The sequence below is a fragment of the Oncorhynchus kisutch genome, linkage group LG19, assembly GCF_002021735.2.
Source record: "Oncorhynchus kisutch isolate 150728-3 linkage group LG19, Okis_V2, whole genome shotgun sequence".
NCBI lineage: Eukaryota > Metazoa > Chordata > Actinopteri > Salmoniformes > Salmonidae > Oncorhynchus > Oncorhynchus kisutch.
In genome coordinates this window covers 11,383,354-11,397,637 of record NC_034192.2, presented here as the reverse complement: position 1 = coordinate 11,397,637, position 14,284 = coordinate 11,383,354, and the positions used below count along the sequence as shown (strand labels likewise).

General features: G+C 45.4%; 1 protein-coding gene across 14 annotated transcripts in view; it reads right to left on the bottom strand.

The window, feature by feature from the left end:
- LOC109864308 (pleckstrin homology domain-containing family A member 5) overlaps positions 1-1,869 on the bottom strand; it is a 182,613-nt gene extending 180,744 nt beyond the window's left edge. For 5 of the 14 annotated variants that reach the window (XR_004204134.1, XM_031797118.1, XM_020452018.2 and 2 more), the window contains exons 1-3: positions 1,696-1,864; positions 1,508-1,584; positions 624-681 (exon numbers count right to left, since the gene is read on the bottom strand). Coding sequence is in view for 13 of the 14 variants with exons in the window: in XM_031797118.1 (XP_031652978.1) it covers positions 624-681; positions 1,508-1,584; positions 1,696-1,787 (227 nt within the window). In the remaining variant the exon portion in view is untranslated. Of the gene's footprint in view, positions 1-623; positions 682-1,507; positions 1,585-1,695 lie in introns of all 14 variants that reach the window. The other 9 variants (XM_031797113.1, XM_031797119.1, XM_031797116.1 and 6 more) reach the window with 5 other exon arrangements.
- Positions 1,870-14,284: the final 12,415 nt, after the last annotated feature.

The following is a 14,284-nucleotide window of genomic DNA, read 5'->3' as shown; positions in this document are numbered from 1 at the left end:
GTGACACTATAAACACACACTAATTCACAGCACAGCGGTACAGTATGTATGCCTTGAGATACAAAACACACTCCAGTGGACCCATCTAAAGCACATGCTATTAGCTCAGTTGCTACTCTCCAAATGGCCATAGCAGAGAATCAGAAGAGACAGTGGTGAAGGAAAGACAACTGAATAGCACTGCAAGACTTAAAACTGTACATACACGTGTTTCTTCAAACACTGACTTATCAACCCAAATATGACTGTGCAACAAACCCTAAGCCGATTTTTAGGGGTGTAATAATGTAGTGTCTGAGGGAAAGTACACGCCAGTCTGGCAGCGTCGTGTCTGAGGGAAGGAGGCCCCAACAAGTAAAGCCTGTTCAGCTGAGAGCTGTGAGTCACACTGGCTTGTCAAACTCCACCACAGACAGGAGGAAAAATGAGAACCTGGAACTGTGTGTGTGTGTTCATAAGAAGGGGATGTGGAGGAGATCTTTCCTGAACACTCCAGAGTGGCAGTGGGAGAGAATCTGAAAATTTCAACTGCCGTCAAAAACAAAGCAGCCTGCCAGCGACAGGAGGAGGACACATTTCAAGTGTTTCCATAAAGCGCGGTGGCTTTGAAAAATCCAACTTACTTGATGAAGCAGCGGGCTCCTTCGAACGTATATCCCTCCTCCCATCCCGTTGGTAAATCTATGCGGGAAAGAGAAGGGGCATGGGGGGGGGGGGGGGGGTAATGAATAGGCTACGAGACAAATACATCGCAACACACACAAGCGGCTGATACGAGCAGAGATCTGCGCGTGACCGAAAATACCGTTCCCCTTACGCAATATATACAGCCTACCGATATGCTATCCATAAATTACATAGCCTAGTAAGGATGATCGAATAGCCTCGTCGTCATTTCTATTCGTATCCGTTATTCAACATATTGTATTGATAGGCGTGAGATTGTAAAAACCTGCTTCCTGGGCATTGACAGTGTGAGGATCTATGCATTCCGCGCACGATGTCTTCTCTCTAATGCAATGGATATGGAATGGTAACAATAACATCCTTATCCGAAGTCATGTTCACAGCAATACAAACATTTGTTGCATTCAACATTTGTAGCGAGTTACGCATCATGTTATCATTTTATCAACAGCTGTTGTTACAATGGTTACAAAATAACTGCCCAGTGCCCACGCTACGGGCTTAAGCCTTACAGTTTAGTCTACAACCATGGCAAGTTGCAAACAATAATGTAAAAAAATAAACTAAAGAAACTAACTTCTTTGTTTATGAATGTGAATGCCTACGTGACCGAACTTTCAACAACTCTGTCGCAATGCCTAGGTGACATTAATTGGCGGCTCAACTTGATGGTCTGAGCGCAGAGGCGAGAAAGGCAGGCGGCTGTTGCTTGCGGCAGGGAGTCTTCGCTCAACGTTTCTCGGTGGTTTCTGAAACCATTTAAAACCGAGACTCTTGCCGTATGTAACGATTGGAAGAGTTCGATGCGAACCGTTTTTACCTGGGGTTGTTCTGTGCCCCGTTATGACGGCCTCTCCGGTGACGGGATGAAGCCAGGTCGTACTCTTGGCTTCTTCACTGTTGGGTAAGAAACGGGGAGAAGGTGAACACGCAAATAACACAGACATAAACAAACGCGTCGAAACAAAGCCAATTCACTTCCATGCTCCGTATCCTGAGAATATTTACTTGATGAAGAATATCCTTCCGTCCCGAGCCACCCCATAACTCCAAGAAGAAGGAAGGCAGGAGAGCCAGTCTGGGTTTAGATCCGCCGCCATGTCTAGCAGAGGACGGAGACTGGAGTGCGCGTATCCGTGCCGTGGGCGCGTACTCGGAAACCCTAAGCAACTGGGCGCGGGGAACCTCTGTGGGGCGGGAGCGTGCTTGCATGGTAGAGAGGTCTCCTGTTTTCACCTTGTTTTCAAAACTTTTATTGAAACAAATTATGTTTTGTACGTGCATACCAAGGAGCATAAACACTAGCGTAAAATAGCCTAGAGCAAGCCTATGATTCCAAAAAATATCCCACCTCAGTTATTTACATTCTAAAGATGTGAAATTCAATTTCTCATGTCACAATTAATTAGATATGGCATTGAGTAATATATAAATTCATACATTATGTCCTTGTAGCCTGGGGCTACTGTATTCACCAATAGAATACTCATCCTGCGAGTGTGTTAAACCTTACATGAATGGTCCGTCTGTACTGTTCCATATTATCACACATGCCCTCCCAGGTCAACCTTGTACCTCACTGCATGGTTCAGCTGTCTATAAATCCTTCTCCCTCCCCCTCCTTAGCCCTCCCCTCACCCCCTCTCTATAGTTCAGACAGAGCAGAGGGTCCCGAGTAGATTGGATGCATGTGTGTGTGAATGGGTGCATGTATGCGAGTGTAGAAGTGCAAGTGTGTGTATGCATGAGTGGTTGCGTGTACATTATGCGTGTGTGTGTCGTACACGAAAAGATGGTGAAAACACAATGCAGACAGGTTAGCCAGGATGCCAACACCACACATAGGAGATTAAACTGTGAAAAAATAACTGCATAAATGAAAACATGAAAATGAGAATGTCCATTGTCCAAGCCAATGCCAAACAAAAGGATACCAACTACATACTGATCTAGGGTCAGTTTGCTGTTCCACCTCCATAATGGTTAAGGCTAGGATTTGGGGAGGGTAAGCTGATCCTGGATATGTTGTCTGAGAAGGGGAACGTCTACCCACCCCTCAGGCCCCCTGGCCTTGTGAACTCACCACTAAATTCATCCAATTAGTAATCCTTATGTCCAAGGGGGTTTAGCAGATTAGTGTAGATTTGTGTGTCAGAGGAGACTGTTATAAGACCTTCTAGGTTGGAGGCAAAACATATCTGTTGAGTAACTTGTGCAACAGCATATAGTTTAATAACTACTGTGACTTACTTATTAAAAACAAACTGTTTAGCACATCAAATGAAAATAATATTTGCTTAAGTACAGTGATTTGCACAGTAATAAATGTGAATCATCCAATGAATACATGGACTAATAATGTATGATGTAAAAGGTCAATCATGTAACTAAATACATTAACTAGCTAGTAACTACAGCTTTATGTAAATCATGTATCTCCCAGTGTGTTTAACATTCCAGTGTAGATATGGCAGTGGGACAGGAGGATGGAATGCAATGCTGCTGGTGATTACCTTCTCCTCTCCCCTGGGTATCACAGGTAGCGAGATGTTAGACTACACCAGACACCAGAGCCAAGCGGGGCTGGGGCTATATGGGGATCTGCTGCAGGGAGGGAGGGAGCCACAAAACAAACATGATGAAAACATTTCAAACGCTGCTCTGGTTTCTGTCAACGGTCATTACTACGGAAATGTAGCACAGGCTGTACGGTGTGTATGTGTGTGTAGGGGAGGGGTTTTGTTTGAGTGTGTGTGTGACACGTACTTATGTGCGAGGGTGCCTGTGGTCTTGGATGTGGTCACTGTTTACAATATTCTGTTTGACTGTGACTCAGACACTTTTGCTGTGGAGCTTTAGACCAGAGGCTTGGAGGCTTCGTCAAATGCCCATCAGATAACCCTGACGGCAAAAGTGTCCAAATTCTGGCTGGCCTACGACTTACTAAAACAGCATACTGAGCACTACTCGTGCAACATACTATTTAGAATGTACTGTTTAGTAAAAGGTATGTTGTAAGCATACTGAGAAGGTGTCATCAAATGCGCAATAGCGCTTGTTCCCCACCCTTTGTACATTTTTGTAGAGCACATCCCCTATTCTGATTATCAGCCATTGTCGAACACAGGTAGGAGTGAAAAGCAGATTCTCTTCCTCAATAGTTTGCAACAAATTCTACTAGATGAAAAGCCTAAATGAGTATGACATCCTGGAATTAATTTCACATACTATAAAATTGTATATTTTTTCAGTTCCCAAAAAAGCCTACTATTTAGAATTCAAGTATGGTTATTCAGACATGGCCTCTGTCTAAAATCACTCTGAGAACAGATAGGGCCTTTCTCCAGGACCCATTCTGACTAACTATTCAGGGACTATGTCCCAATTGACAATGGTCCCTATATAGTGTACTACTGTTGCCTAGATCCCTATGGGCCCTGGTCTAAAGAAGTGTAATATAAAGGGAATTGGGTGCAATTTAAGATGCATCACAGGTTTCCATCAAACTTCCCACAGACCCTGGAGGGTCTGTCTCTCCCCTCAGTCATTAAAGGGACTGTGAGGGGCTGGAAACTAGGCTCATAATGATTATTAATGAGACTGCGGCTTAGCTACGACCCCTGCCGCCTTTTTGAAGTCACCAGCGCAGAGCAGAGCAGTTCCTCTGATGTCATCATTAGAGGGTCCAACCCAGCCAATGGCCTCTTCTGAAACAGAGATTGCTTCCTGCTTAGAGATTAATCTGTACCCCACTGTTATTATGGGAGGGCCTCAACCCCCTTTATCAAAACAAACAACTCCATTCCTATTCCATCCACTCATTCATCATGCCCCTTATATTTTCCCTGCCATCTTCCTCTTCATTCTCCCAATTTCCCCCTTAATCTCCCCCAATCTCCCCAACCCTCTCCCAATTCTCACCTCCTATTCTCCCACCACCCCCCAATCCTCCACATAATTTCCCCCCCACCCATACTCTCCTCTTTCACCATGTCCTCCTTCCTAACTAGTCTCTGACCTCCATGTCACGTCTGTCCCCTCTCTCTGGATCAGCGACTGCAGCATATCATATTCCTCTGCGGAGCTTTCTGTCAGGCCCACTCAGCCTCGGTCTATGGGCGCTGTGTCGCTATAAACTTTCAATTTAGGAGACGAGGACTATTTCAGCAAAAACAAAACACCTACACTACAGGCTAGCGCTACGGTGTTGTACATTGCAGTGGGAATTCCACAGCTAGGATAAAAGCTTTACCTTTCAGAAGGAATAAAACAAGCTCGAAAACATATCAGGCTTCACTGGTTAAAGTGCTTTCCACATGATCACGGCTTTAGAAGATGGGTTTGTGGCTGGAGCTGGCTGGCTTGCTACTTACCCAGTTAGGGGTCCCTTGAACGATCATGCAGTGTGTGTCTCACTAAGACCAAACCTATTGATCAGAAACTGAACACAAAGACCAGTTAACCAACACCACACTGGTTCTACTGCCTATTTGATTTCCTTAATGTGTTGTCAGGGGGGGGCGTCTATTGTCTGTGCGAGAGATATTCAACCACCCTAGGAAGACAAAGGAAGTTATATAGAACATGCTTCTTTATCATTATAGATGGGTGTCTATTGTGGAAATGACCCAGTGTTGGATAAGCTGGTTTGAACATAATGGAACAGATTGCTGCTTTATATTGTACTCTATGTAAGGTTGACTCCATCCGCCATGTGTACTGTACTGTAACACCCACCACAACATCCCCAGTGCAGGCAGGTCTACGTGACATCTGATGCCAGGGAGAGAGTTAGACGGACGGGTCAAACGAGGGCATGCTACATTCTAGAGGCCGGAGGGCAAGGAGAATGCCAACGTCTGCTAAATACCAAGTTTGTTATCATCAAGCTTGTCTGCATTGAAATCAGGGAGAGAGCGAGAGTGAGACCGAGAGAGAGAGGGAGACAGAGAGAGAAAAGAGTCAGACAGAGAGAAAGAGGGTGAGGGAGACAGAGAGAGAAAGGAGCCAGGTTCAAGGTTGATACGTTCGAGACACAGAAATGCAGAACATGCAGAGATGCTGCTGTGGTCTGGACTAATAATAACATGGTCAACTTTCTGCTGCAGAGTCAGACAGAGAGTCGGGGGAAACACACTGTAAATGGACGAGTCAGAGAGAGAGTCGGGGGAAACACACTGTAAATGGGTGAGTCAGACAGAGAGTCAGGGGAAATACACTGTAAATGGACGAGTCAGACAGAGAGTCGGGGGAAACACACTGTAAATGGGTGAGTCAGACAGAGAGTCAGGGGAAATACACTGTAAATGGACGAGTCAGACAGAGAGTCAGGGGAAACACACTGTAAATGGACGAGTCAGACAGAGAGTCAGGGGAAACACACTGTAAATGGACGAGTCAGACAGAGAGTCGGGGGAAACACACTGTAAATGGGTGAGTCAGACAGAGAGTCAGGGGAAATACACTGTAAATGGACGAGTCAGACAGAGAGTCAGGGGAAACACACTGTAAATGGACGAGTCAGACAGAGAGTCAGGGGAAACACACTGTAAATGGACGAGTCAGACAGAGAGTCGGGGGAAACACACTGTAAATGGGTGAGTCAGACAGAGAGTCAGGGGAAACACACTGTAAATGGACGAGTCAGACAGAGAGTCGGGGGAAACACACTGTAAATGGGTGAGTCAGACAGAGAGTCAGGGGAAATACACTGTAAATGGACGAGTCAGACAGAGAGTCAGGGGAAACACACTGTAAATGGGTGAGTCAGACAGAGAGTCAGGGGAAACATACTGTAAATGGACGAGTCAGACAGAGAGTCGGGGAAACACACTGTAAATGGGTGAGTCAGACAGAGAGTCAGGGGAAACACACTGTAAATGGACGAGTCAGACAGAGAATCGGGGGAAATACACTGTAAATGGACGAGTCAGACAGAGAGTCAGGGGAAACACACTGTAAATGGACGAGTCAGACATAGAGTCGGGGGAAACACACTGTAAATGGACAAGTCAGACAGAGAGTCGGGGGAAACACACTGTAAATGGGTGAGTCAGACAGAGAGTCAGGGGAAACACACTGTAAATGGGCGAGTCAGACAGAGAGTCAGGGGAAACACTGTAAATGGGCGAGTCAGACAGAGAGTCAGGGGAAATACACTGTAAATGGGCGAGTCAGACAGAGAGTCAGGGGAAACACTGTAAATGAGTCTCAGATGGCACCTGGGGTGTCAATTGAGAGATGACATTAAGCCTTTAAGGGAGACAGAGAGAGAAAAGAGTCAGACAGAGAGAAAGAGGGTGAGGGAGACAGAGAGAGAAAGGAGCCAGGTTCAAGGTTGATACGTTCGAGACACAGAAATGCAGAACATGCAGAGATGCTGCTGTGGTCTGGACTAATAATAACATGGTCAACTTTCTGCTGCAGAGTCAGACAGAGAGTCGGGGGAAACACACTGTAAATGGACGAGTCAGACAGAGAGTCGGGGGAAACACACTGTAAATGGGTGAGTCAGACAGAGAGTCAGGGGAAATACACTGTAAATGGACGAGTCAGACAGAGAGTCAGGGGAAACACACTGTAAATGGGTGAGTCAGACAGAGAGTCAGGGGAAATACACTGTAAATGGACGAGTCAGACAGAGAGTCAGGGGAAACACACTGTAAATGGACGAGTCAGACAGAGAGTCAGGGGAAACACACTGTAAATGGACGAGTCAGACAGAGAGTCGGGGGAAACACACTGTAAATGGGTGAGTCAGACAGAGAGTCAGGGGAAATACACTGTAAATGGACGAGTCAGACAGAGAGTCAGGGGAAACACACTGTAAATGGACGAGTCAGACAGAGAGTCAGGGGAAACACACTGTAAATGGGTGAGTCAGACAGAGAGTCAGGGGAAATACACTGTAAATGGACGAGTCAGACAGAGAGTCAGGGGAAACACACTGTAAATGGACGAGTCAGACAGAGAGTCAGGGGAAATACACTGTAAATGGACGAGTCAGACAGAGAGTCGGGGAAACACACTGTAAATGGGCGAGTCAGACAGAGAGTCAGGGGAAACACACTGTAAATGGGTGAGTCAGACAGAGAGTCAGGGGAAACACACTGTAAATGGACGAGTCAGACAGAGAGTCGGGGGAAACACACTGTAAATGGACGAGTCAGACAGAGAGTTGGGGGAAACACACTGTAAATGGGCGAGTCAGACAGAGAGTCAGGGGAAACACACTGCAAATGGGTGAGTCAGACAGAGAGTCAGGGGAAACACACTGTAAATGGGTGAGTCAGACAGAGAGTCAGGGGAAACACACTGTAAATGGGTGAGTCAGACAGAGAGTCAGGGGAAACATACTGTAAATGGACGAGTCAGACAGAGAGTCGGGGGAAACACACTGTAAATGGGTGAGTCAGACAGAGAGTCAGGGGAAACACACTGTAAATGGACGAGTCAGACAGAGAATCGGGGGAAATACACTGTAAATGGATGAGTCAGACAGAGAGTCAGGGGAAACACACTGTAAATGGACGAGTCAGACATAGAGTCGGGGGAAACACACTGTAAATGGACAAGTCAGACAGAGAGTCGGGGGAAACACACTGTAAATGGGTGAGTCAGACAGAGAGTCAGGGGAAACACACTGTAAATGGGCGAGTCAGACAGAGAGTCAGGGGAAACACTGTAAATGGGCGAGTCAGACAGAGAGTCAGGGGAAATACACTGTAAATGGGCGAGTCAGACAGAGAGTCAGGGGAAACACTGTAAATGAGTCTCAGATGGCACCTGGGGTGTCAATCGAGAGATGACATTAAGCCTCTGTTGTTGGGCTGGAGAGGTGTGAGGTCATAAAAGTGTATTGCCTCATCGTACTGCTCTCTAGTTTTGATGGAAGGCAGGGTGTGTACCTTGTAACGTCAATACTAACTGACAGGCTTTTGAATATGGATGGTGTCATGGCTTAAGACCACATTAGCCCACTAAGCTAAAGCCTAGACATCTGTTTCAGTCAGTTTTATTCATCACACAAGCTTGGTTCATCAAACCAACTCAGTCTTGGTCCGATCTAAATGCTTTGTACAATCAAGGCATTTCAGGTACAGTAAGAGTGAACCCACTGGGCACAGGCATCAATTTAATGTCTAGTCCACATTGGTTCAACGTAAATGACGTGACAACAATGTCGATTCAACCAGTGTGTGCACAGTGGGAAGCCTTTTACCACAGCTCTTTGTTTAAAGATTAGAACAACAAACCTTCGTCTGAAATGCTGGCAGCCTCTGCCAACTAACACAACATTTGCATTTAGAAACATTTACCCTGTTGATACCTACAACCTTCAAGGTGATGTTACTCTGCCAAGGGAAATAAACAGAAATGGCGTGGTCATAAATGTTTCATAGTGAAGGTCTATTTACTATTTAAATGTGTTTACTCTCTCCGCTGGTGTATGTTTGTTTATGTGGGTTGAGTAGGATGCACCGGCCAGGTTCACAGCAGCAGCTCCTTCATCACACAGCAATTAAAATTCTCTGGAGTAACTTTTAGAGAGAGAGAGAGATAGTGTGTGTGTGTGTGTGTGTGTGTGTGTGTGTGTGTGTGTGTGTGTGTGTGTGTGTGTGTGTGTGTGTGTGTGTGTGTGTGTGTGTCTTGGGTGTGCAACCCTGGCACCTGCTTTCTTATACTGAGGCAGCCTTGAAGGACTACCCAAGTACTGAGGCGAAGCTGAGATCATGCAAACTGATTAAACTAAGATTCTTTACAACAAATAACTATTTTTTTCTGCAGTGGTAGTAAAGTGCTATTTTTGCCCTATTCAGTAATACAGTACTGTAATACATAGCTTGCCCTTAAATTGATGGTGATGTCATACGCTGCGTTGCAGGACACAGGGAAATGGCCTGTTGCTAATAGGCTTCAAAAATACTCTGTCGCCTCCAGCCAAGTGATTACACATGGCTGTGTGTGTGTGCGCTCATGCGTGTGTGTGTGTGAGCATATGTGTGTATATTTAGCATATGTGTGTGTGAGAGAGAGAGCGAGAAAGAGACAATTATTCGGACACTCTTTAACCAACTACATTAACAACAATCCTGTCTGACCTTTAATACAGAACAGACACACAAACACATCGCTGCATTCCAAACAGTTTGGTAATGACTTAATTGTCGGAGTCTACTCGAGGAGAGAGTTTGTCAGGCACTCTGGATACTTTCTTTTAGGCCTATTTACCCTCTGGGCACACACTGGCTGACTCAACGTTGTTTCCACGTCATTTCAATGAAGTTACGTTGAACCAATGTGGTATAGACGTTGAACTTGACGTCTGGGCCCAGTGTAAATTTTTTACAATTTGGAGTGTGTTTATTTACAGAATATGTAAAACATTCTCGTTTATTTATGTCCCTAATAGGTATGCCCGTTTAAAGCAAAAAATATATACTGTAGGCTATGTATTTAGGATATTAAAACCTATTTTCCAGAGTGATACAAAGTAATTATGTTCTGTGTCAGTCTGGCCTAGGAAGCTGGTGAAGCTTTTTCTCTCTGGCTTCATTCCAAATGGCACCCTATTCCCTATATAGTGCACTTCTTTTGGCCAGAGCCTTGTGAGTATTGCACTATATACTGTAGGGATTAGAGTTCCGTTTGGGACAAAGCCTCTATCTCCCTGAGTAGCCTGGTGTATTTCCGTACCCTCCCTCACCATTTTACGCTTTTGTTGCTGTAAACCCCAGAGCATGGCCAGTGATCAAGGTCAATATGTGATGGTTGGATCAGAGTCGGAGAACTGGAGGCTCCCTTTCCTCGTTTAATACGACCAGAATACCAACTTTCCCTGTCCTCGTTTAATACGACCAGAATACCAACGTTCCCTGTCCTCGTTTAATACGACCAGAATACCAACGTTCCCTGTCCTCGTTTAATACGACCAGAATACCAACGTTCCCTGTCTTCGTTTAATACGACCAGAATACCAACGTTCCCTGTCCTCGTTCAATACGACCAGAATACCAACGTTCCCTGTCCTCATTTAATAAGACAAGAACACCAATGTTCACTGTCTGCGTTTAATACGACCAGAATACCAACGTTCACTGTCTGCGTTTAAGAAGACCAGGAATACCAACGCTCCCTGTCCACTTCATTGCTCCCTCTTGGTCAGGTCGTTGTTGTTCTCGATTACTTTCCTGGCTAAATAAAGTCAATTACTTCTCTAACGGTCACACAGGAAGCTGAGTGGAAGCCTCTTAGGATTTGAACTCCTCTTACTCACTGCCTTTTGCCTGTCAGTGTTTCGGCCTTTAAACTGCCTCTCGTGGGGAAACTGTGAGGAATACAAACTCTAATGTTTTACTCAGGAAGTTGAGCAGAAGACTCAGTGCTTTCAGATGTTTTTTTTCTGCCCCATCCCCACCTCTACAGAGGGCAACTTGATCATGTATTTATATCAAAACATGATGTTTCTGCACTTCCTCTTGTCTGTTTGTCTTTAGCTTCTCAAATGAACTTTCTGAATAACATCTTCTCTTTTTTTATTTTCCATGTTGCTGCATCAAGTGTATTAGACCTCAAAGATGAGAAATGGACCCAACGTAAATGTAGCAGAGCCCAAAGAGATAGTTCTTAGAGAGATGGCTTTGTTTTGAGATGGTGGAAACTCTACAATTATGCAGTAGATCATTTAAGGAAAGTGGAAGAAACACCTCTCACCAATTCATGAACCATCTTGTAACTTGAAAATAAATATCACATTCTGTACTATACATGACTCAGTTTGTTCACATAGTTTTCCTCGTCTTGCCTCTGCCAACTGCTGAGCTTTGCAACCATGTTGATGAAACAATAGAGATGCATTGTCCTCCTCAACTTGTTCTTTCTCAGACGCCTCAATATTGACAAAATGAAAAGGTTGAGCTCTCTGGAAGGGCTCTCTGACTGCGTCCCAAATAGCACTGTAACCCTATCCCCTATATAGTGCACTACTTTTGACCAGAGACATATCAAAAGTAGTGCAATACATAGGGAATAGGGTGCCATTTAGGAGGTAGTCTCTATTGCCTCACTACAGAGGCCAGCAGCATTTCTGTGGTCTGAAGCTCAGTTGCCTGGAATCACAGAACCCCTGCTCTCCCTCTCTCTGCTTCGCTAGGGAGTACAGTGTGTCTGTGCTTGGCCCCGTTTCCCCATTTCTCTGCCCCTACTGTGGATACTCTCCTCTCCCTCTCTCTCTCTCTCTCGCTCCTCTCTCTCTCTCTCCTCCTCTCTCTCTCTCTGCTCTCTCTCTCTCTCTCTCCGCTCTCTCTCTCTCTCTCTCTCTCTCTCACTCTCTCTCGCTCTCTCCTCTCTCTCTCTCTCTCGCTCTCTCTCTGTCTCTCTTCGGTCTCTCTGTCTCTCTCTCTCTCTCTCTCTCTAACTCGCTCTCTAGTTGTGCACTAAGAGCAGGGCCTAGTCAGGGTCTCTAATAATGAATCTATATCTTTCTCTCTCTCCCTTTACTCTCTCTGTTTTCTTAAACTCTCTGCCCCATTTCTCACAGCCAAATAGGAAGGACCCCAACTTACAGCTGCTCTTCCTTCATGTCTTGGGATCTGAAAGATCTCATAATGTTTGAGCCTGCCAAGCAACAGGCGCGGGTGAGTATGACTCCAAGTGGCACCCTATCATATTAGTACACTACGTTTGACCCGGAGCTATGCCCCTGGTAAAAATTTTTTTTTTAAGTAGGCACTATGAAGGAGATAGGCTTGACATTTGGGATGCTGCATGGAGAGGGAAAGGTTCAAATCAGCCATTCCTCATGGGAGGATGACTCTCAGGAGAGACACATTGATTTAAGCAGCTGGGGTGATGGAGAGGAGGCACTCTTAGGGTTTGAAGGGCATCAGCTTCACCTTCCTCTGTGCTGCTTAGAGACATCTAAACACACACACACAGGCACTAAGAAGTCAGACAGGCAGGCAGGCAGGCACGCACACACCACAGACACAGACAGGCACGCAGCAATACCGACACATATCACAGACACACACTGAACTCAACAACTGCACCAGTCCATCTTAGTCAAAAACAAAAGTGAAGGGGAAAACCACCATATTCACTTTAGTGAAAGACAAAAAGTTGCTGTCTACATTGGTCACTGATACATCGTGGTCTCCAGGGCCAATAGCAGCAGCCACACAAAGAGAGACAACCATCGAGCCCAGCCGAGCTGAACCACAGCAGATGATGAGGGAGAGAGAGAGAGACTCCTGGACGTGCTCCTGCTGGCTTCAGACTCTTCTCGGGGAGGTCCCCGGCCGCCCAGCCCTCCACTGTCACACTGAAAAGGAAGCGGCCTTGATACAGTTACTCACCCCACTCTCTGATCTAAACAACACATGACGGAGAGGAAGAAGAGAAGCGTATTGTTCACCTTCAGTTTAGATTGAATGGCATGAGAGAATCGCATCACACGCGTACACATAGTCATCATTCAGGGGGCTGAATCATCTATCAAGTTCAGCTCAATGATGTCTTCCCTCCCCTTGACAGTAAATAAATACAATGACTCAAGATGTCGACAGGAAATTCCGCGCTACTATTGTACAACTGACCATAAGGTTCCCCTCGTGTTTACAAAGGGGAGTGTCGCCTTCTTCTCAGAAATGTTGCAGGGTCTTTCTTATTGAACCAGTGTTGCTTACTGACCATGCAGGAAGTGAACCACTATTTAGAACTACTAAACCATGTCTGTTCATTCATGATGCTTGTACATTATGATAGGGATTGGTCATTCACTATGAAGCAACGTAAGTACATAGCAACAAGACCCCTTGTAGACACACAGAACAGATAAAACAAACTACGGTTCTTTTCTTAGATAGGCATTCACAATATCATGTCCAATATGTTGATGGTGTAGTTGGTTTCCAAGTGTATTTTAGTTTAGGTTCTATAGAGTAGAAATGCTGATCTAGGATCAGGTCCCCCTGTCTTATTTATTGTGATCAAATTATATCAAATTTATTTATATAGCCCTTCTTACATCAGCTGATATATCAAAGTGCTGTATAGAAACGCAGCCTAAAACCCAAACAGCAAGCAATGCAGGTGTAGAAGCACGGTGGCTCGGAAAAACTCCCTAGAAAGCCAGAACCTAGGAAGAAACCTAGAGAGGAACCAGGCTCTGAGGGGTGGCCAGTCCTCTTCTGGCTGTGCCGGGTGGAGATTATAACAGAACATGGCCAAGATGTCAATGTTCTAATTACAGCATGGTCAATAATAGTAATCACAGTGAACAGGTCAGGGTTCCCATAGCCGCAGGAAGAACAGTTGAAACTGGAGCAGCAGCACGCCCAGGTGGACTGGGGACACCAGGAGTCATCATGCCAGGTAGTCCTGTGGCATGGTTCCTAGGGCTCAGGTCCTCCGAGAGAGAGAGAAAGAATTAGAGAGAGCATACTTAAATTCACACAGGACACTGGATAAGACAGGAGAAATACTCCAGATATAAACAGAATATAACTTGGCCAAAGTACAGCCCCCACACTACTAGAGGATATCTTCAACCACCAACTTACCATCCTGAGACAAGGCCGAGTATAGCCCACAAAGA